Source organism: Lepidochelys kempii, chromosome 3 (assembly GCF_965140265.1).
Source record: "Lepidochelys kempii isolate rLepKem1 chromosome 3, rLepKem1.hap2, whole genome shotgun sequence".
Lineage (NCBI taxonomy): Eukaryota > Metazoa > Chordata > Testudines > Cheloniidae > Lepidochelys > Lepidochelys kempii.
The window spans coordinates 39,272,937-39,296,918 of NC_133258.1; the positions used below are offsets into that span (position 1 = coordinate 39,272,937).

A 23,982-nucleotide genomic window follows, 5' to 3' on the forward strand; every position below is an offset into this window, starting at 1 on the left:
CCAGGGGTGCCTCTTCTTCAAATGCCCTTCAGCATCCAGTCAAGGCACCGAGTTACATCAAGAAGGCTTCAATGGTCCCGGCCTGGAATCCTCTGAAGACTTACCTGTCAAGGTTCCTCCCCCACTCTGAACTCTAGGGTACAGATGTGGGGACCTGCATGAAAAACCTCCTAAGCTTATCTTTACCAGCTTAGGTCAAAACTTCCCCAAGGTACAAAATATTACACCCGTTATCCTTGGACTGGCCGCTACCACCACCAAACTAATACTGGTTACTGGGGAAGAGCTGTTTGGACGCGTCCTTCCCCCCAAAATACTTCCCAAAACCTTGCACCCCACTTCCTGGACAAGGTTTGGTAAAAAGCCTCACCAATTTGCCTAGGTGACTACAGACCCAGACCCTTGGATCTTAAGAACAATGAACAATCCTCCCAACACTTGCACCCCCCCTTTCCTGGGAAATGTTGGATAAAAAGCCTCACCAATTTGCATAGGTGACCACAGACCCAAACCCTTGGATCTGAGAACAATGAAAAAGCATTCAGTGTTTTACAAGAAGACTTTTAATAAAAAATAGAAGTAAATAGAAATAAAGAAATCCCCCCTGTAAAATCAGGATGGTAGATATCTTACAGGGTAATTAGATTCCAAAACATAGAGAACCCCTCTAGGCAAAACCTTAAGTTACAAAAAAGATACACAGACAGAAATAGTTATTCTATTCAGCACAATTCTTTTCTCAGCCATTTAAAGAAATCATAATCTAACACATACCTAGCTAGATTACTTACTAAAAGTTCTAAGACTCCATTCCTGTTCTGTCCCTGGCAAGAGCAGCATATAGACAGACACAGACCCTTTGTTTCTCTCCCTCCTCCCAGCTTTTGAAAGTATCTTGTCTCCTCATTGGTCATTTTGGTCAGGTGCCAGCGAGGTTACCTTTAGCTTCTTAACCCTTTACAGGTGAGAGGAGCTTTCCCCTGGCCAGGAGGGATTTCAAAGGGGTTTACCCTTCCCTTTATATTTATGACATTACCAAATCTCTTCTTCACTACCAGTGCCTAAAGGCTCAGCTATACTAGGCGGAGCACTCCTGCCAGAGCTGGACGTGCTTGGTACCCGTTCTGAGCAGGAATGTTCCAATAGAGAGCAGAGCACAGGCTCCATGAGTAAGTATTTGAGCCTGGCAGCCCTAGGCTTTTTGGGACAAAGGTTTCAACCCTCTACCAATGTAACATTTGTCACCTATATGTGCCTCCCCCAGACACTTAAGGCAGCTGGGGCAAGGGTCACTCACTGGCATAGGTTTGTCAAAGGAGTGACAGGCCTGGAAGCCAGAAGAAAGCAGCACTAGTCTTAGACCCAGTACCCAAAGAGGCACTGGAGACCGAGCTTAATTAAGAAATAAACTAAACTTACTCTAGTCACTAAACATATACAAAAAACACTACTCTAGGCAAAACTAACATGACAGGTACTGTATAGACACAAGAAGGGAAGGAAAACGTGCAAATGCAAAGACCATGGGTCCAATAAACGTCACTGGCAGTAGGAAAGAACTGAGAGAGGCATGGGCAGCGTGGCCCTTTATACCTGTGTACAGTGGGGTGAGGAAACCCTAAGACGCTCACACTGCTGAAGGAAAAAAACTCTTACAACGGTGCACGAGGTGCACACACACCTACAGTGGAATACACATGCAAATACTCGAAGAAGGTGTCAGAGTAACAGCCGTGTTAGTCTGTATTCGCAAAAAGAAAAGGGGTCCTTGTGGCACTGTCTCTAAGGTGCCACGAGTACTCCTTTTCTTTTTTCGAAGAAGGTGGTAAACTACTCTTAAATGATTTCACTTGACATGTAACAGAGAGCCTGTTTGGATATGCGTTTGAGCCTGTATTATAGCTCTGTCTGACGTATAGAAAAATGGAATATAATTAATATGACATTGTAACAATAAAAAAAAAAGAGCAGTCTCCAATTTTACATTCCGTCTTGCTCCTGTTTCCTTACTCCTCACCATACCTTCCTTCGTTCCTTATGCCAGCACATCCACTCCGTCACTTGTCCTTAACATTCCTTTTTTCCTCCATACCTAGCTTCCACAGTACTACACAGGTGATGAGTTCAGGGCCTCCACCTCAGTCTTCATATCATTTCTCCAGTTTGTCCAGATCATTTTGAATTTTAATCCCATCTTCCAAAGCACTTGCAACCTCTCCCATCTTGGTATTGTCTGCAAACATATTTATAAGTGTACTCTTTATGCCACTATCTAAATCACTAATGAAGATACTGAACAGAACCAGACCCAGAACTGATCCCTGTAGGAACCCACTAGATATGCCCTTCCAGCTTGACTGTGAACCACTAATAACTACTCTCTGGAAATGGTTTTCTAACCAGTTATGCACCCACCTTATAGTAGCGCGATCCAGATTGTATTTCCCCAGTTGGTGTATGGGAAAGTCATGCGAGACAGTATCAAAAGTCAAGATATACTACATGTATCACTGCCCCTGTATCCACAAGGTTTGTTACCCTATCAAACAAACCTATTAGGCTGATTTGACATGGTTTGTTCTTGACAAATCCATGTTTTCTGTTACTTATCACCTTATTATATTTAGGTGTTTGCAAACTGATTGCTTCATTATCTTTCCAGGTACTGAATTTAAGCTGACTGGTCTGTAATTCTCCAAGTTGTCTCATTTCCCTTTTTATAGGTTGGCACTATAGTTGCCCTTTTCCAGTGCTCTATAACCTCTCCCTTCTTCCATGACTTTTCAAAGATAATTGCTAATGGCTCATATCTCCTCAGTCAGAAATTTACACTTAAATTTCAAGCAAATTACATCTATTTTGGTACATGCTGCAATTTTGTATAACAATCCTATTTATTTTGCAGTTAAGTTTTACTGATCTGTAGTATGAGTTTTATAATCCTTTTAAGAATTTAGGGAAATGAAGGTCCTCATCCTATGAAACAATAGTTTACTTCCTAATGGGAAATGATACTTGATTTGTTTTCTTTTGTTTGCCTCTCTCATATGCTGAAATTACAAGATATTGTCTGAATGTTTAAAAGGTAAAGCATTTACCTTTTACAGGAGTCAACCTGAATGTAAGCCCATCTGCAGGAAGGGGAGATTACTTATCTGTAACTGGAGGTTCTTCTAGATGTGTGATCCTTCTCTATATTCCACTGAGAGTTATGTGCATGCGCCATGATCCCAGAGCCAGAGCTTTTGAAAATAGTATCGTTTGGTGGTCCATGCATGCACCCTTGTGTTTCCTCATGGTTTCTCGAGGCAATAAAGGGCAGGGCAAACCACTAGCATCTTCAGTTCCTTCTACACCACAGACTTATCAGATCCGCAGCAGAGGAGGAGGAGGGTGGGATAGGAATACACACTGGGACCACACATCTTGAAGAATCGCCAGTTACAGGTAAGTAACCTCCCCTTCTTTTTCAAGTGATGGTCTCTATTGTAATTCCACACAGGGTGATTGACAAGCAGTACCTAGATACGAGACGGATGCGAGGAAGATGATGGAATCACAGAACAGGGGACCACTGCGCTGAACGAAGCATCTGTCGGGGAATCACATACTAGAGCATACTGGGAGGGAAAGGTCTGTGCCAAACTCCATGTGGCCATCTTGCATATGTCCACAAGTGGCATGTTGCGGAGCATGGCAATAGTTGATGCTTGCACTCTTGTGGGAATCAGCTCATATCCCATCTGGTGGGGAACACCCTGACAATTGATAGCAGCGTGTAATGCAGCCTAAGACCCCCTTAGAGAGTCTCTGGGTGGAAAGGGCATGTCCTTTAATTCTCTCTGCTATGGTGATAAATAGCTTGGGAAACTTATAGAATGGCTTTGTCCTTTGTAGATAAAAGGGCCCTATGCACATCAAGGGAATGAAGCCGCCATTCCTCATTCAAGGCATGTGGTTTTGGAAAGAAGGTTGGCAGATGTACGGGTTGGTTCAGATGGAATTGGGAAACCACCTTTAACAGAAACTTGGGATTCAGTCATAAAGACCTTGTCCACATGAAACGTGGTGGAAGGGTGGGGAGGGTTGTCACCATGGCTCCCAGCTCACCAACCTTCCTCGCTGAGGTAACGGCAATAAGAAAGGGACCTTCATGGAGAGGCGAGAGAGGGCAGGAGGCCAGGGTTCAAAGGGAGAGTTCATTAAACAGGTAAGGACTAGGTTGAGATCCCATTGGGGAGCACTGGGCTGAATGGATGGATATTTATGTAAAAGGCCCTTCCAGAACCAAGTTGTCAAGGGGTGGTTAAAAATCAAAAGCCCTTCCACTGGAGGATGGAAAGTGCTGACAGAGCTGAGAGAATGTCCCAGAGTTTTCAGATGGAGGAAATAGTCGAAGAGCATGAGGATGCCCAGGAGGCAAACCATGTTCATTTGGCTTGATACGATCACCTCGTGCAGTCCTTTCAGCTACTGGAGAGGATGTCTTGCACCACCAATGAGCATTCTCATGCTAATGGAAGTGTCCATTCAAAAACCATCCTGTCCAGTGTAGCATCCATGGATCTGGATGACTGAGTCTGCCGTTGTGTTGCATCAGCAACACCGGAAATGGCTAAAGCAGGAGTGGAGGTTGTTTCAATATGTGGAGAAGAGGAGGGAATCAGAATTGGGAAAAACAGAACCAGAATAACTGTCATTTTGTCCTGCTGGAGTTCGTGGAGGGCACAGGGTAGGAGTGGGGGGGGGTATTGTTTGTCCAGTCTGACTAAGTCAGCAACCAGAGTGTTGCCCAATGAGTGGGCACCGAGTCCTCCCCTGGAGCAATACTGGGTGCACTTGGTGTTGGTGTGAGATGCAAAGAGATTTCTGACTGGCGTACCCCAGGGACCAAAGATCTCCATGATTGTAGTGTTGTGCAACTTCCATTTGTGGTCAGTTGCAAAGTTCCTGCTGAAAGAATCTGCAATCACATTCTGGGTGCCTGAAAGGTAGGCTGTTGACAAAAGGATATATTGTTTGATGCACCATACTCAAAGGTGAATCACCTCCATATACAGCACTGGGGGCCTTGTGCCCCCTTGTTTGTTTATGTAGTATACTGTGGTGGTGGTGGTGGTATTTGACATGACGAGGATGTGGTGATAGAGGATAGTTGGTAAGAACACGTGACATGCTTTGTGTACTGCCCAAAGTTCAAGAATGTTTATGTGCATCCTGGCCTCTGGCGTGGTCCAGGTGCCTTGTGTCATGTCATCTCCAATGTGAGAGCCCCAGCCTGAGAGTGACGCATCCATTATGACTGTCATGGTCAGCGAGGATGAGAGGAAGGGCATCCCAGACCAGACTTGATCTACCAACAGAGAGAAGAGATGACCTCCAGTGAACATTGAATATGATGTTCATTGACTGGTACATAGGAGAATAGAGTCTTTGCAGCCATAGCTGTAGACAGCAAAGGAATATGCAGGCAAAAGGCATGACATATATGTTCACTGCCATGTGACCTAGGATGGAGAGTCAGGTCCTGGCTGAGACCGAAGGGTTGGAGATTATCAGGGCTATTTGGTCCAGTAATCAGTTCTTTGGTAGACAAGCTTGTTCAGAGGTCAAATAAATGCAAGCTCATATATATTCCAGGGACCGAGTAAAGTTGATTTTTCACATTGATGCTCACTCCTATATGAAGGAGAGGAGTAGAAGAAGCTGGGAGGTTGATGCACGAGTTTCCTATCTGGGACATGCTGCCAGTCTCTAGGTATGGGAAGACAAGCATTCCCTGATGTCACAGATGCGTCCCTACCACAGAGAAAACCTTTGTAAAAACTTGTGGGACAGTGGTAAGTCTGAATGGGAGAACTCTGTATTGGAAGTGTCAATGCCCCACTTTGAATCTCAGGAACCTTCTGTGGGTCGGATGTATGTCAGTATGGAAGTAGGCATCTTGCATGTTGAGAGCCGTAAACTACATGCCTTTTTCTAGTGAGGGAATGATGGCCGCAAGCATGACCATTCAGAATTTCAGCTTCCTAATTGAACAGTTGAGGTGTCAGAGATCCAAGATTGGTCTGCACCCCCTTTCTTTTTGGGTACCAGGAAAGAGTTGGAATAGAACCCTATGCCCCAAAAGGCTTCAGGGACTGGCTCCACTGCTCCTCTCTGTAGAAAGGAGTCTACCTCTAGGTTAAGAATACTGTCATGAGAGGAATCGCTGAGGAGGGTTGGAATGGGAGTTGTGGAGGTGTCACCATAAACCTCTAGTGTAGCCACATCAAACGACATCTAAGACCCACTTGTCCATTGTTATAGCGCTCCAAGCTGGTACAAAGTTTGAGATGACCCCCAAAAGGTGTGGAGGGTAGAAGCATTGGTATACAGAGTGGCTGACAGCTCTCTAGGCATCATTTTTGCAATGACTGAGTGTGTTCTGCAGAGGTCAACATTGCCAGAACAGGCGGATGGGCTCTGTGAACCTTAGGGTGCTTCTGAGGAGGTTCATAGGCCCATTGGCGGTAGAAGTGAGGAGCTCTATAGCATTGGACTGGTGGTGGGTGATCAAATTTTCTCTTTGGTGCCGGTATATATATATGCCTAAGGTAGCTGTACAGTCTTTTAGAAAGTGTAAGGAACCATCAGTTTTCTTGTCAAAGAGATGTGTTTCGTCAAAGAGAAGGTCCTCAGTTGTGTTCTACACATCTCTAGGGAAACCTGAGGCATGTAACCAGGATTCCCTCCTCATAACAATTCCAGTCACCAATACACGCGAGGACATGTCTGCAGAATCAACTGCAGCCTCAAGTATAGACCTGGCAACCAATTTGCCCTCTTGTAAAGTCATTTGGAATCTAGTATAATCCTGCAGAGATAGCTTATCTGCAAATTCTTCCATCCAGCCATAGTTTATAAAGTCATACTTGGCCATTAGTACCAAGTAGTTAGAGATCTGGAACTGTAGTCCAGCCAAGGAGAAGACCTTTCAAATCATGAGGTGCAGTCTCTTATCCTACCTGCCTGCCGAGGTAAAAGGGTGGGTGGTGGTGTTTGGATTGCGCTGACACAGCCTGTATCACCAAGGAGTTAGGTGGAGGATGTGAGAATATAGAAAATAGAAATTCAGATCTCTTATGGGGGGACATAGTATCTTTCTCGACTCCCTTTGAGGTTGGCATGCACATGGCTGGGGTATGCCACAGAGTGTGCAATGATTGAATGGCCTCATTGATTGAGGGAGTCACCCTTGTGGGTACCGATGCGTGCAGGATATCTAGTGACTGATGCTGACTGTCCATCACCTTTTCTAGTGGCTCTCAAGAGCTCTGGCTATCATCCGTAGCAGCTCTTGAAACTGTCAGTAGTCATCTGGTGGAGAGGAAGGTGTCAATGACACAGCAGCATCTGAAGACAACAAAGGGAATCTCTCCGGATCTGCTGGTACCATGAGTTGGGGCTACAGGATGGACCGATTAGCCCATTTCCAAAAGACAAAGGTTGTGGGGGCAAAATGGAGGAGTCCTCCCGAGTTGAACGGGACCACTCTGAAAGCGAATACTGAGGCCATGAGCTCCACTATGACCAACCCACAAAAACAACGAGGAGTCTGGTGGCACCTTAAAGACTAACAGATTTATTTACGCATAAGCTTTCGTGGGTTGAGGCCATAAGCTTAAATCATTTTTTACCCACGAAAGCTTATGCGCAAATAAATCTGTTAGTCTTTAAGGTGCCACCAGACTCCTTGTTGTTTTTGTGGATACAGACTAACATGGCTACCCCTCTGATACTAATGACTAACCCAGGTTTCAGAGTAACAGCCTTGTTAGTCTGTATCCACAGAAAGAAAAGGAGTACTTGTGGCACCTTAGAGACTAACCAATTTATTTGAGCATAAGCTTTCGTGAGCTACAGCTCACTTCATTGGATGCATACTGTGGAAAGTGTAGATGATCTTTTTATACACACAAAGCATGAAAAAATACCTCCCCCCCCCCACACACTCTCCTGCTGGTAATAGCTTATCTAAAGTGATCACTCTCCTTACAATGTGTATGATAATCAAGTTGGGCCACTTCCAGCACAAATTCAGGTTCTCTTCTCCCCCCCCCACACCCACTCTCCTGTTGGTAATAGCTTATCTAAAGTGACCACTCTCCTTACAATGTGTATGATAATCAAGGTGGGCCATTTCCAGCACAAATCCAGGGTTTAACAAGAATGTCTGGGGGGGCGGGTTAGGAAAAGACAAGGGGAAATAGGTTACCTTGCATAATGACTTAGCTACTCCCAGTCTCTATTCAAGCCTAAGTTAATTGTATCCAATTTGCAAATGAATTCCAATTCAACAGTCTCTCGCTGGAGTCTGGATTTGAAGTTTTTTTGTTGTAATATTGCAACTTTCATGTCTGTAATCGCGTGACCAGAGAGATTGAAGTGTTCTCCAACTGGTTTATGAATGTTATAATTCTTGACATCTGATTTGTGTCCATTTATTCTTTTACGTAGAGACTGTCCAGTTTGACCAATGTACATGGCAGAGGGGCATTGCTGGCACATGATGGCATATATCACATTGGTGGATGTGCAGGTGAACGAGCCTCTGATAGTGTGGCTGATGTTATTAGGCCCTGTGATGGTGTCCCCTGAATAGATATGTGGGCAGTTGGCAACGGGCTTTGAAAGTTGCGATATTACAACAAAAAAACTTCAAATCCAGACTCCAGCGAGAGACTGTTGAATTGGAATTCATTTGAAAATTGGATACAATTAACTTAGGCTTGAATAGAGACTGGGAGTAGCTAAGTCATTATGCGAGGTAACCTATTTCCCCTCGTCTTTTCCTAACCCGCCCCCCCAGACATTCTTGTTAAACCCTGGATTTGTGCTGGAAATGGCCCACCTTGATTATCATACACATTGTAAGGAGAGTGGTCACTTTAGATAAGCTATTACCAGCAGGAGAGTGGGGCGGGGGGGAGGTATTTTTTCATGTTTTGTGTGTATAAAAAGATCTTCTACACTTTCCACAGTATGCATCCGATGAAGTGAGCTGTAGCTCACGAAAGCTTATGCTCAAATAAATTGGTTAGTCTCTAAGGTGCCACAAGTACTCCTTTTCTTTTTATGACTAACCCAGTTGATCCTGCTGTTGTTGAGCCTGTGTCCAAGGAGCCAGATACCAGCTCTGTTGGTAAGGCAATGTGGGGAACTGCTATGGTGCCATTGGAACCCTTCGGTAGTCATGCTTCCAGAATGAGAGCAGTTGGCCATGTTGAATGTTTGTATCCTTAGAGTCAGAGACATCGGAGACCTCCACAAATGGAAGCTAACGAAGCCATCAGAACCATATTCAAGTTACAGTAGTTAATTTTCTGTATTCTTTACTCTCAGACAGAATGGATTGATTTAAATCAAAGTGATTTAAATCCTGATTTAAAATCAGCAAGCAGGAAACCTTGATTTATGAGGACATATTAATAAGAAGACTGCAACTTTTCAGTTTAGAAAAGATGACTAAGAGGGGATATGATAGAGGTCTATAAAATCATGACTGGTGTGAAGAAAGTAAATAAGGAAGTGTTATTTACTCCTTCTCATAACATAAGCACTAGGGGTCACCAAATGAAATTAATAGGCAGCAGGTTTAAAACAAACAAAAGGAAGTATTTCTTCACACAATGCAAAGACAACCTGTGGAACTCTTTGCCAGAGGATGTAGTGAAGACCAAGACTAAAACAGGGTTCAAAAAAGAACTAGATAAGTTCATGCAGGGTAAGTCCATCAATGGCTATTACCCAGATCATGCTCTGAAGTGTCCCTAGCCTCTGTTTGCCAGAGGCTGAGAAGGGGCAACAGGGTGGATCACTTGATGAGGACCTGTTCTCTCCATTCCCTCTGAAGCACCTGGCATTGGCCACTGTCGAAACACAGAATACCAGGCTACATGGACCATTGGTCTGACCCAATATGGCTGTTCTTATGTAAATAATCAATTTTAATCTTTTTTTGCATGTGTATTTGAATAATTTTCCTAAAGAAAGGTTGATTCTTTTTGGTTGGTAACCATCAAAATGTGTTGAATTGAAACTAACTATAGACTTTACACTAAACTTGGTACTTTCTGCTAATCAGGAGGACATACCATGTACATACGTTTATTCAAAGTCTTAATTTTTACAATTTTGTATTATGTTACAAAAATGGTAAATGATGCATTTCTTATTAGATGATTAATTTTTTACTTGTGATTTATGTCAAGCTTGGTTTGGATAGAAATTGGAAGTTCAATTAAAATTATAAAAATAGCATTTAAAACTTTTATTAAACTATCTTAAATGTGTTGGATACAAGAGAATGGTTTGCATTTAAAGCTACCTTATTTATTAAACAAAAGTAGTATTACCTGTATCTAGCTGATCATTTCTGGTCATCATGTCCTTCAAGACTTTAGAATTTGTCAATCTCACCCCCTCACACCTAATTTTTATTCATAGACTGGAAGAGGAAAACAAGCTTTCCTGCTTTTTCAACTCCGAATCAGTTTCTTAACTTTAAATGAACTGAACTACCTGAATAAGTGAAATGAAGACATTGCTATCAAAAGCTGGTTTAGCACTTAAAAAAAAAAAAAAACCAACAGATTTCATGTGCTTAGCCTGTTCATTAGTTTGGCTTGCTTTAAAACTTTGGCAGCAAGCAGATGTAATCTGGGTCTAAACGAGTTTTCCCCTGACAGCTATCTGGGAGGAGGAGAGACTTCAGGAGCAAACTGTATTTAATACACCTACTTTGCATAAGTGTCCAGCAGACAGGAGCTGTGTAGCTCCAAGTGATCAAGTTTGGCTGGTGTTGGGTTACAAATCACTTCAGTACTGAATGCAGGGGTGGTGAAATATTATCAGTGTTATTGTCTGTATTATATGAATAAAGGGGGGCAGAACTGTGCTTAACCTGTCCCAAACAAGGGGGTTGTCCTCAGTTGAAAGGGTGATTAAGCCAGGGGCTTGAATACCAGATCCCTGTGAAAATAAGAGGAGTGGGGATAGCGAGCCAGAACGAGTGTCCCCAGTCTGGTGTAACCTGTTCCTCCCCACTTTTCAAAGACAGAGCTAAATAAGCTCCATTAGGAGCCTTTTGTTATTTTAGGTGCTCGAAAGATCTGACAATCACTTGTGGTGGGACCATGTTTCTGTCCAGCGTAAGAGCTGAAGATCACTAAGAGCTGGGTGAAACCTCAAGAAACTGACTTGCAGAGGTCACAGCAGAGAGGCAGGTGGCAAAAGGTGACGGGTGAGTGAAATGGGGAGGCAGAGGGCAGAGCGAGCGGCTGGCAGGGAACCAGCGGAGTGGAACGAGTGGCTGGTAGAGCGGCCAGCCAGAACAAGTGCTCAGAGCAAGCAAGGTGCTTTCTTCCCCTGGTGGGAGGTGAACTCACCCAGATACGCCTCACTGACCAAGGACAATCACGGTGAGTGGGGTATGGTGAGGGAGCAGAGGGGCACAGAATAGAAACTTTTGGTTGTAGAACTCAGGAACATGAGGCAAAAGACACTGCCCCACGCACTCTGGGGTGGGTGTCCTATCACAGTTTTAGGATTATGAATCCTGCTTGTAGAGTTTTCCCTAATTAATGTCAGGTGACTTCTCTCCTTTCATTAGAAGTTTCTTTTCTACTCTCAGGTTCTGTGCTTGTGAGTGGGGAAGCATTGCCTCTCAGAGGCGCCCAGAGGTGGTGTGTAATTTTCCTAGGTTACTGGGTGGGGGCTCAAGCTGATTCTGTGTTGTATCGATGGAAAGGAGCCCCTAGGTATTGAACTTGGTCCTGGTTACTGCTGGCGCCACGTGGCAGAAGGGTTACACAATTACTGCTTAATTTTTTTATTTATTTAAATTAATATAATAGATTAAATTTAGGCTGTAACACAGGTTATCAATTTCAAAAAATTACTTTAAAATAGATTTTTAAAAGAAAAATATATTTGTATTAAAAAAATCTGATTTTTATAAATCATCAATTTTTATCCACCCTGCTCTCAGCAGCATAAAAGTTTAAACAGACAAGTTCTTGAACCATTTAATAAACTGGTAAAGGTAAGACAATATAATTGTTTTCTTGTGTCTTTCAGTGGATGCCAGAATTTGATGTCTCTGACTTCCCAAATTCTGAAGTAAATAGCCTCTTCCATCTGAGATAGAAGACAAGTCTATCTGAAATTTACTTTACAAGCAGTTCTTCTCCTTCCCTGTGAAACTAGCTCAGAGTTTACATGAGATTAGAGTATACAAATATTTTAGTCACTTTTGCCTGATTTTTCACCACACGCTTCACTGCCCTATTCCTACAGAGAAATCTGAAATTAAAGTAAAATGTACACTATGTTCAATATCCTTTGTTTCTCAACTTTGTGCTCTTTATCCATTTGTTGATTATCCAGCATGCCATGATAAAGGATACCACTCTTACAATCCTTCTAGTTGTAGCCAGGAAAAACAGTCAGCAAGAACCAGCAAGCAAAAAACCCAAAACAAAACATACAATAAAACCCACTAAACAGCTCTCAAGCCTTTGTTATATATCACAATCCCAACAAAATCAGTAACAAGCAAGGAGGAATCAGCATATTGAGATGTCCTTCCTACGTAAAGATAGCATATTACTAACTTTGAAATCTTCAGAATGCAGTAGGGTACCATTCTGCTCTTGCTTTCACAACAGTTATGGAATTATTAACAAACAAGTGAGTATCAGTCAAGACAAGTCAAATTCTCTCACTACAAGAACAGGCAATGCTTCATAGCTAGGATATCTGCTACTTCTAGGAGAATTCAAACGTGCATCATTATATACACATGTATTTGTTTAGACATATTTATTACTTCTTTGAATAAATTCTAAGATGACTCAAGAACCTGAGAGTTACATACAAACACTAATCACATAGCTTTATGGCAAATCAGATCACATATACAGGCATGAATATGGAACAAAAATTATGGAATGAGGCATTTCAGTTCAAATTGATTCTTTATTAAGATGTGAAAATACTATATTTTTGCAAGTGATGCTAATAAATAAAAATACCCAGAAAAAGAACTTTTATTTACTATTAAGTGACTAGTTACAGCTACGGAGCATCTTACTCCCATTAAGTTCAAGACAACAATCATGCAGATTGGCAATGAAAAAGCAATATAAACAATATTTTATTCATTTTGTGCAATCTTAGTATACAATTTTGATGCTATCTTTCTTCTAAACCAGTTCACATAGGATTGAAATGCAATTTCAAAACAAATTTTAAGGGGCATATTCTACTCCTGTTCCACACATGGAGTTATGTACAGCATAAGTCCATGAATGTATAGTGTAGCTAAACATTTAAAAAGAAAAAAAATCAATCTCTGGATAGATATTTAACAAAAAGTCTATGAACATTACAAAAGAAAATGTCACACCACTGTGTTCTCAAAACAGAAATGTTACCAAAGCAGAACAATAAATTATATTAAATTTAATATTTGTCTTTATAATTAAAGAATTATGTCTGAGGAAACCACTTTTTTAAAAACATTTGTATAGCTAAGGAAGTCAGACTTTACATTTACATATCTCAAGTTCCCATTTAGATACAGCTTTCTTTTATAATAAATTTCTGCCTTGAGACTATATCCTTTATTGGAAATTTAAAAACAAAAAATGAAAATTAACTTCTCAGTTCAGCTGTGCATCACAAATACATCATCAAGGTGAAATACAGGCACTTAGCAGTATAATGTGCAAGGCATAACTTTTACTGGTAACAGTATAAACGGAGCTTCCACTGGAGGAAAAAATGACATCCTTGACTCTTCTCCCCCAGTAAAACATTCAGGGTTCCTAGTAGATTTGCTTCAATCCCTTTATGTTAGCACTAACTGCCAACATGCCACACTTTTGCTCCTGCTCTATAAATGCTTTCCATGAACTGTAGAACAGAGTATCTTTTACAAAAAGTAGCAAGGATTTTCTATACTCATGCCCAGGACAGAAGTTTGTATAAACCTGTTTCTTGCCTAAGGTGAATTTGTATTTTTCCTAATGGAGCCAAATAATAATATTACCTAACTCGTATACAGCATAATATAACTCCAGCCCTCTCTCCCCTATTAATTTTTGAAATAATAAATTTACTAACCAAGAGACCCCGTTTTGCAGCAGCTAACCACTGTTGTTCCTTTATATAATTTTAAAACAGTGTCTCGTAACGTTCTATTTTTAAAAAAGACATGCTTTGACACACTGTTTCCATACAGGCAGATCTATATAGCAGATATTTCACTGATTTCAAATGAATATCCATTTGGATACTGCAAACCAGAAGGACATACATCAGCGTATGTGTTGGGGGGCAAATGTGGCAGCGGAAAGACAGGCACCAGCAGAAACGTTTAAAGAAAATTGCAAGCATCCTTTTGGTTAGCAGAGACTTCTTGTGAAAAATATATATACAGCAAGACATGCTTAGCATATTAACAGTACATTTTAATTTCTTATAAAAGGTTTTGATTTTGTTTGAAATGGGTATTTGAGCTTCCTACTCATGGTAGTCATATTGCTGTAGAATATATAATATAGAAAGAGTTACAAATGACATATGTTATACTCTATCTAATTTGTAACTTCTAATACCAGTTTAACATTCAGGAGAGAAAAATCCTAACATCTGTATTTGATGAAACATTAGGGGTTTTTTTCCCTAAGTGTTAAAGTAGTATTTATACAGTATACATGAAACAAAATGGAAACTGGTTTTAGATCTGATGTTGGACATACTACTAATTATGTCATTAAAATAATGGCATGTTATAAAGAGGCACTTTTAGTGTTTTATATACATCTCACATCTCTAGTGTAAAGTTTCATGCTTTGCCCCTTTTTCACTAAAAATAAAAGTATCAATATAAGATGGAGCCTTATAACAAAAAAGCATTAAAGCTTGTGTGTGTGTGAATGTACTTGCAATTGCTTAGCTATATTGAAAATGCCAAAGGGCATCATCAGATCCTTTCTTACAAAAAATAAACGTAGGACCAAGATTAAACAATTTGAAGGGAACAAGGACCAGCTTTTGTAAAAACAAGAACATTCACCACCTCCATGAGAAGCAATATATCCCTAGATAGAAGGGTAAGGGTTTCAAATATTGAATTCCCTTACATCCAACTGTAATGTTTGCTTTCCTGATGTTTAATAAATATTTATATTTATTCTTAGCATGACAAATTTGTTTTTAAAAACTGCCAACTTTTCACTAAGGACCATTCAGTATAAACTTTGGAAGACTCATTTGGTGTTCTCACATTTCACGTACTGTAACATAGCACATTGTGAAAATGTAGCATCTTGTTTGGACAAACCAGAGAAGCATGTACTCATGCTGAAGATCTGGAAAACGGTGTATCAAATGGAAGCATTGTTGTGGCAAGCTGCAGATCGGCACTGTTACTTAAAGAGACAGAATCAAAAATAAAATCTTGAGTGATCCTTAAGAATCAGAAAACCCAGGACCCCAGGCTCATGGAAGTTCCTACATAAGGCAGTCAAAATTCACAACCTGTATTTTACATTCGCTAAGGAATTATTTTTTTTTTCTTTTTGGTAAAACCAACAACCCAACATACTTCAGAGTCTGAATATGAAATATAGGCACAAAATAGGTTCTCCATCTTTTCAGTGTGGAAAACCTAACTATCCAACAATGTAATAAGAAAATGTGAGAAAAAAATCTCTAACAATTTGAATAAAACAAAGTACTGTATAAAGGTGCAATATTGAGCAGATTTAATTTTGGTTTAAATACACATATAAATCATGGAACTTTTCTATTCTTATTTGTAAAGTATTTCACATTATCCGTGTCATTCTAGTTCTTCCCAGTTATCAGTAAGGTTACCTTTGCTCTGTCTTCTAATACTAACCAGCTTTCCCGCTGATTTGATACTCCACCTGGAACTGTTTCCTGAGCTTGCAAGGTTGGTGTATTTTGTGGAGCCTTTGGTCTCATCTTCCCAGCCTGACCAGGATGGATAGTCACTTACAGTATTGCCTGCATCACAGATAGGGTCTCCAGCAGTAATCTGCGGTGGTTCCCACCCTTCAATCTGATCTGGTTTCCTGCTTTGGATGTTCTGTTTTATTGCCAAACTGTCCCAAAATCCAGATTTCTTTTCTGACTTCACATCTTCTTTTAATTTTAAATTAGTGCTAGAGAATAACAAAAACGTGTTATTTAAACATTGATGTTTCTCCCCATTAAAAACTTCAAACTCTATTTAAAGGACATTTATTCAAGATAGCAAAAGATAAACTTTCCTAAACTGGTTCTGCCAAATCAACTCAGTAGAAAGAAGTCTGGGGATAATTTTCACACACCAAAGAAATACTCTGACACAAAAAAACAAAGGCATCAATATGAGCATTTGAAATATTTTGCACCAAATTCCATTATCTTTATTGATAAGGAATAGGATTCCTTACTCTATGAATGATCACGCTGAAATTAGTGGAATCGCTTGTTAAGTAAGGTGCTACTCAACCTGATACTCTGTACCCCTTTGTACTTAATGCCTTGACTTACCCTTGCACTAAACCAGCGTTTGTATGTTTTTTTTTAAAAGGAGCCAAGTTTTGAGAGAGTTAAATTTTGTTTTCAACCAAGTTCTAAAGACTTTTTAAAGTGTGTTTATAATCATCAATGTGTGCGGAACACATTGCATCCTAAAAATAATATGTTCCAGTTTTCTTTGAGCAGTTCATAAAGAAAAGTTCAATTATCTAAACTACTTTGTTTGACATAACATGTATATGAAGTTATGTAATTTCATTTCTCTAATTAAGCAAAGTGTACAATGGTCATTTATAATACTAATGTAACTGTTACATTTCAGTGAAAATCTTGTCCTACAGAAATAGCAATAAGGTCATGCAGTAATTCTCATATATTAAAATTATGTTTGCACTTTATCCAAAGCTGAGCATGCAGACACATTCACTAAGGTTAAGATGTCAGCCCATGATGGTGACCATGCCATGCTAACATATCCAGGCTTCATTACTGTCAGCTTCAGATAGAGCAGCTCGCCAGACTTCTGGTCCCAAGCAAGGTACAGTGATATGATAATCTAGAACAAGCTAAGTGGGTGAACGCAAGACAAATTAGGTGTTACAATTCAACCAAATCTTATGGTTTATATCTTTTTATTACATTATTTTTGAACTATACTTAACAACATTATAGCATTCAATTAGGTAAATTTACCCCAGTGATAAAAGGAAATAAATTACGAAAATGTTTATCATTTGCCAACCAGCTTTAGTATTCGGTCACTGTAATGCTAAGTTTCATACATCAATTGTCACCCTGCCAGGTTATGTCCAAAAATATTTAATGTGCATTGAAATGCTTTTATGGTTACCGGCTTTCCTGAAAAGATTTATACTATATTGGCCACAACGCATTGCCATAAAAATCACCTTATGAAATCTCTGCTAGCTATATTTCTCTTTCAAAGGAAAGAGGGACCTTTATACAGGGTATTTGAAATATGAATTTAGATTTTCAGCTGTGTATAGGTTAATAAACTTAATATTTGCAGTGTACAGCATTTCAAAATGCAAAATGTCAAGTGTTTATACAAGTAAGTTTGTATATAATTAAATAGTAAAACACAGAAGATCGGGTACTAGTGCTGATATATACATAACCTTTGATGTGCAGTGAGTTATGAAGTGAAGCAGATTCAAAGTTTCCATTACCCACTAATAATGCACAAATGTCTTTATTGCAGTTAAAATACGCCATTGACTATAGTCGGGGAAGAGGGGGTTAAAAAATGAAAACACTGTTTTAATTTCAGTTTGCAACCTCCGAAATAGGGAAATTATTAATACCCCAATTAAACAGAAGTGACTGAATATCAGTACTTTAAGAAATCTTTCCTCTGTTATTAAAACCAAAAATCTGTTTTAGCTATTTTAATCTCAGACTCATGGATTATGGTCAGAAGGGACCATCATGATCATCTACTCTGACCTCCTGCACCTTGCAGGCCACAGAACCTCACCCACCCACTTCTGTAACAGACCCTAACATCTCTGGCTGAGTTACTGAAGTCCTCAAATCATTAATTAAAGATTTCAAGTTACAGACCATCCACCATTTACATTACTTTAAACCTGCAAGTGACCGGTGCCCCATGTTGCAGATGAAGGCAAAACACCCTCAGGGTCTCTGCCAATCTGAGCCAATGGAAAATTCCTTTCCAACCCCAAATCTAATTAGACCCAGCCATAGATTTCCCAGTGATTTCCTCATTTTTCATAGCATGATCACTTCATTTTCTATAAAATAAAAATAAAAAAATCAAGAGCTGTTTACAGCAAAATTAACCTTAAAGTTCAGTTGTACTCTGAAAACTGATTAAAAATGACCATGTTTTTCCATGTTTACCGAGTCTCAATTTCCATATCATATGTGCTCGCTTTACAAGTCAGAAGATATTATGCAACTGGCAATTCTACAAACTCAACCTGAGAATCTAGACTTAAGCTGGGTTCTTTCCTTCTCACATTAGCATTCCATAAGTAACCTGGGATCAAAGTGTCTGTGTAACTGTTGTCTTCAGGTGTAACTTGATTGGCCCTGTCACTGGAACTTAGAAAACAATTATACTAAATGAAGCACAAGAGCGAAAGAAAGTTGGATTCTTTCTAAGCTTGCTCTGGAGTGTTATTAAGAATAAAAATAGTCAAAACATTTTTGTTGCTAAACTGAATCTTTATATGCAAGGAACAGATATGATGGATTAGAAAGTACCACTTTACACAGTCCCTTTTCAGTGTCCAACCACATTATAAGGACTTATTTGAGAGATATATTTGAGAGGGTTTTTGTTTTGTTTTTGTGTTTTTTAAAGAAAAAAGTAATACTGGCTTAAAATTTCAGAGTGCTGCTATTGGTTATCCAGCAATTCACTTGTACCCCCAATCAGTTACTTAATTTTGATTTAAACAGAAAAATCAGTCAAAAGCATTAAAAGAAGCTTTGAACTGATTTTTCCACTACAAAATGAAATTTAGTTGACTCAGAGGAGGAATTACAGGGCAATAGGTATTATACATATAGGCTTGATCACAGTTTAAAGTGCTAAATTATACCTAAGAGGGAAAAAAAATTCAAAAAATTTTAATTACTTTCTACAGTAGCTTCATTCTACAGTAAAAGGCTGTTATTCCAACTATATTTATTGTGGCTGTCCCCCCAGTATGTTCAGGAAATCACCCAGCCTAGTAGAGCAGCCCCTACACATTTTAAGTTCAAAGCTTAAACAAGAGATCAAATTTGAAGAATGCAAATTTAACAGTTTCAAAAATATAAACCATTTAGCTTTCTGCAACTTTCAATAGACTAGTATTTTTTTTCTAAATTGGTTCTTTAGACCCTACCTTTACTAACTCCAGTGATCCTGCAGCTATTATCCTCAGCTTGCTGATTTCCTAATTCATTTGCCACTAAGTTTTACTTACCCTTTTGATTTTGGAGACTTGCATTCTGCTAGCAGTTGTTGTTCATCGTCTTTATTGAACATAGAGGTCACTTCTTTCCAACCCCGAAAACTTGCACTCTGAACCTACACAGGGTAGTAAAAATACCAATGAAAATGCATTACAAACTTACTCCCAGGGCTTGAAAAGCCCACTCCCTTATGGCAAGTATAAATAAATCTTTTCCAGGTAGTTACCATCAGCTTACACAGAATCTCTTTCTCCTCCTTCCCCCCATCTCCCAATCATTCTTCTGAGAGAAAGGCTTTTCTTAAAGACATATCCTGGGCCAGATTCACTGGTCCATTAAAGCTACTTTGCACCTTAAAACCAACTAAGCTGGCCAGTGAGGACAAAAGTAGTGGCTCCTTTGACACCTCTGTGATGGGTTTGGTCATAGAGATCCCCTTGGGACTGTCACTTGATGTGCTGAATTCACCTCTGAGCCCGTTTTCCCTGCCAGCTTGGGACTCCAGAACCCTGCCTCGTTGAGCCAGACACACTAGCCTGCTGCAACACAGACCCAGGGTCTGGGCCACGCCCACAAAGCTGCAGACTGGTGAGCTGTTTTTAGTTAAAGTCTGTCTCCAGCACACAGACACCCAGCTCCCAATGCGATCCAAACCCCAAAAAAATCCGTTTTATTCTGTATAAAACTTATACAGGGTAAATCTGTAAATTGTTCTCCTCTATATCACTGATAGAGAGAGATGCACAGCCCAATCCTTTCCCCGGTACAGTCCTTGTTAGTTCAGCAGACATCTCAGGTGATAAGCAGAGGTTCTCTCATAACTGGAGATGGATTTCATTATCAGGTGACATGGTCACATGTCACTGTAAAACCCCTAGTCTCCATTCTTCCTGGTTGGCCCACACGTACACAGGAAGGCTTTCAAATAACTAAGGACATTTACAACCGATTGTTTCTGGAGCACCCTTAATGGCCTCCATTTAATATGTTTACATCAGTGATATAAGTTTATATCTTAGTCTCCTAACTCCAGATATAGAAATAATGCATGCAAACAAATAGGATGAACACATTAAGTAGATTACAAGCTTTCTAATGACAGCATATAAAGGGTGTTTAACATGAAGCATATTCCAGTTATGTCATATTCATAAGCATATTCCCATAAAGCATATAGAGTGCAATGTCACAACCTCCATTCCGCTTTTCTTTTTCTGGCACAATTGGCATACCTAAGGGGTCTCTACATCTGGGCATTCACAGCTACCAGACCCCTTTCTTGGGGCCTGAGGCTATTTTATGCCAGAAACATAACCCAGCAGTCTCATGGCCTTAGGATTTGGGGAAGGCAAAGACAGTTTAAAGCCACCTGTCAGCCTTTCTCCATCTGTGCTGTGGTCCTGCACAGATACACCAAAGACTGGCTCTGAGCCCTCTGGTTGTGAAGATAATCTTCCAAACATGACCACTGTGTAAAATGATGTCTTCCCAAGTCTGCAGACAGACAGCTCCAGTACGGACAGAACCCTAAGGTTTTCAAGCTACGTGCTGGGCAGCTTGTGCTTGAAACAAAGGAAGCACACAGGCCGCATGGCAAAAAGACTATAAAAGGCAGCTGCATCTTCTCCATTTTATCTCCAGTCCTGCTTCTTACCTCTGGAGGAACTTTGCTACATACTGAAGCTCTGAACAAAAGGACTGAATGACCCATTCAAGTTGTGAATGTATTCCAGGGGGACTTTCAAGCCAGCAAACTCACGAATACTGCTAGGAACCTGATATATGGATTTTGAAGTCATTGTTTGTATGTGACTGTTTTACCATTTAACATCTCTCTTTTTGTTCTTTCGTTATAATAAACCTTTAGTTTTAGACACTAAAGGATTGGCTGGCAGCATGGTGTTCTGGCTAAGATCCAGACGTATACTGATCTGGTAATGTGGCTGACCCTTTGAGGTCAGAAGAACATTTTGTATATGTGAGCAGAGTTTTTAAAACAACTTCTCTCTTTACTGGACCTATGTGCTGACTGGGAGCCAGAGAACTGGAATGCAGTAAAGGGGTCTGTGTGGTTTCTTTTTTTGCTTCTTGATAACCAGTGTGGGGAATCAGACGTGGAGTTTGTGACTTGTTGAGGAGAATAACTTCAGTGTTACCCACCAGTCTTGGGAGTATCTGCCCTCCCTTTTGCAACCTGCCCTGACCTTGGCATTTCCAGTGAGGGCTGCCCTAGGCATCCCGAGTCACACAAGGTAGCGAACAAAGTGTCAGAAGAGAGAGAGAGAGAATTATTACAATCGCCTTTTATCTTTTATAATATGATCTAATTATAAATAATTTATTTTTCCTTAGCAAAATGGCAGTCTAACCCATATGAAATCATGCAATCCAACCTAAATTACAAGTGGTTTAAAGAGGAATTGTAGGGATTAAAACAAGAATTTTGCAGATTTAGCTCCAAACTCACTTTTTACCAGTACTATTCCTCAATTCAGAATTGAGATGTGCAGCTGAAACCTCTGCATCCCTAACCTGCCTTGCACTGTTTTGAGAACTCCTCCAGCAATGCTCTAGCATGATAACCCAGAGACCAAAGAACAAAATGTTCCAAAGTTGTAATTTTCCCAGTGAAAGCCTGGTAATCTCTTTTGTGTTTTATTTTCAATTTAAAATATCTAAATTAACTTCACTGAACTTGATACCGATTTGAAGATCTACATTTGGAATAATTAACAGGTCTAGTACTCCAAACCGATAACATGTATAGGTCTGCAGATGCACTTTAGAGAAAGAATGAACAGCCAATCTCGTATCTGTCATGGTGTTATTCAATAAGAATATAATATCCTCTTCAGAGAGCTATGCCTTTTCAACACACAGCAATTTACATGTTCACAAAAAAAAAAGGTGCCTTCAACACAAGCCTGTGCTCTTGGCAGATATATAGCTATGGTAACAGCTCTGTAGTAGAAGTCTTTCAAAAATTATTTACTATACTTCCCATCCCTTAATGGAAACTTCTAAAGCTTATTCAGAATTTCCAAATTTAAAACTTCCAGTTCAATTTATAGAAGGGTTTTAACATCCAAAACAGCATGAATATAACTTTTACTGAAAGTTAAACATGCTGTACATCGTCTGCGACTAGGACCTCTCTCTAGGTCCTTACACCCAGGTTATATCTAAATCTGGCAGATAGAATGGATAGAAATTTCTTATTTGAATATTAAAAATATAGCAGTAGGTATATACTACCAACCACCACACCAGAATGGTGATGGGTGATTGTGAAATGCTCCAGGAGATTAGAGAGGCTATAAAAATTGAAAACTCAGTAATAATGGCAGATTTCAACTACCACCATATTGACTGGATATGGATGCAGGAATAATATTTCTAGACACCATTACTGACTACTTCTTGGAGAAACTGGTCCTGGAACCCACAAAGGGAGAGGCAATTCTTGATTTAGTCCTAAGTGAGGCACAGGATCTGGTTCACGAGGTAAATATAGCTAAACTATTTGGTAATAGCGAGTGTAATATAATTAAATGTAACATCCTTGTGGAGAGGAAAATACCAAAGAAGTCCACCACAGTAGCAATTAACTTCAGAAAGGGGAAACAGAAAAAAATGAGGAAGCAAGTTAAACGGAAATTAAAAGTACAGTCACAAAAGTCAAATGCCTGCAAGCTGCAAGGAAAATTTTTAAAAACATTATAGAGACGCAAATGAAATGTATATCTCCAAATTAAAAAACAATAGTAAGAGGACCATGGCTAAACAACAAAGTAAAAGAAGTGATTAGAGGCAAAAAGGCATCCTTTAAAAATTGGAAGTAAAATCCTACGGAGGAAAATAGAAAGAAGCACACACTCTGGCAAGTAAAGTGTACAAGCATAATTAGGAAGGCCAAAAAAGAATCTGAAGAGCAACTAGCCAAAGATTCAAAAACTAACAGCAAAATATATAAGTGTACATCAGAAGCAGGAGGCCTACCAAATAATCAGTGGGGCCACTGCACATTTGAGATGCAAAAGCAGCTCTCAAGGAAGATAAGGCCATTGCAGAGAACCTAAATGAATTCTTTGCATCAGTATTCACTGCAAAGGGTATGAGAGAAATTCCCACATCTGAGCCATTTCTTTCAGGTGACAAATCTGAGGACCTGTCCCAGATTCAGGTATCAGTAGAGAAGGTTTTGGAACAAATTTATAAATTAAATAGTATTATGTCAGGACCAGATGGGATTCACCCAAGAGTTCTGAGGAAACTCAAATATGCAACTGCAGAACTATTACATGTGGTATGTTACTCATCACTTAAATCAATTTCTCTACCAGATGAATGAAGGATACCAACATGAATGAAGGATACTAACGTGACACCAATATTTTAAAAAGGCTCCAGGGGCAATCCTCGCAATTACAGGCC

At 39.9% G+C, this 23,982-nt stretch overlaps 1 protein-coding gene across 3 annotated transcripts in view; it reads right to left on the reverse strand.

The window, feature by feature from the left end:
- Positions 1-13,010: 13,010 nt before the first annotated feature.
- TDRP (testis development related protein) overlaps positions 13,011-23,982 on the reverse strand; it is a 38,021-nt gene continuing 27,049 nt past the window's right edge. For all 3 annotated transcript variants that reach the window (XM_073336182.1, XM_073336180.1, XM_073336181.1), the window contains 2 exons: positions 19,560-19,663; positions 13,011-16,238 (listed from right to left, as the gene is read on the reverse strand). In XM_073336182.1, the coding sequence (XP_073192283.1) occupies positions 15,893-16,238; positions 19,560-19,663 (450 nt within the window). In that variant the 3' untranslated portion in view covers positions 13,011-15,892. The remainder of the gene's footprint in view (positions 16,239-19,559; positions 19,664-23,982) is intronic.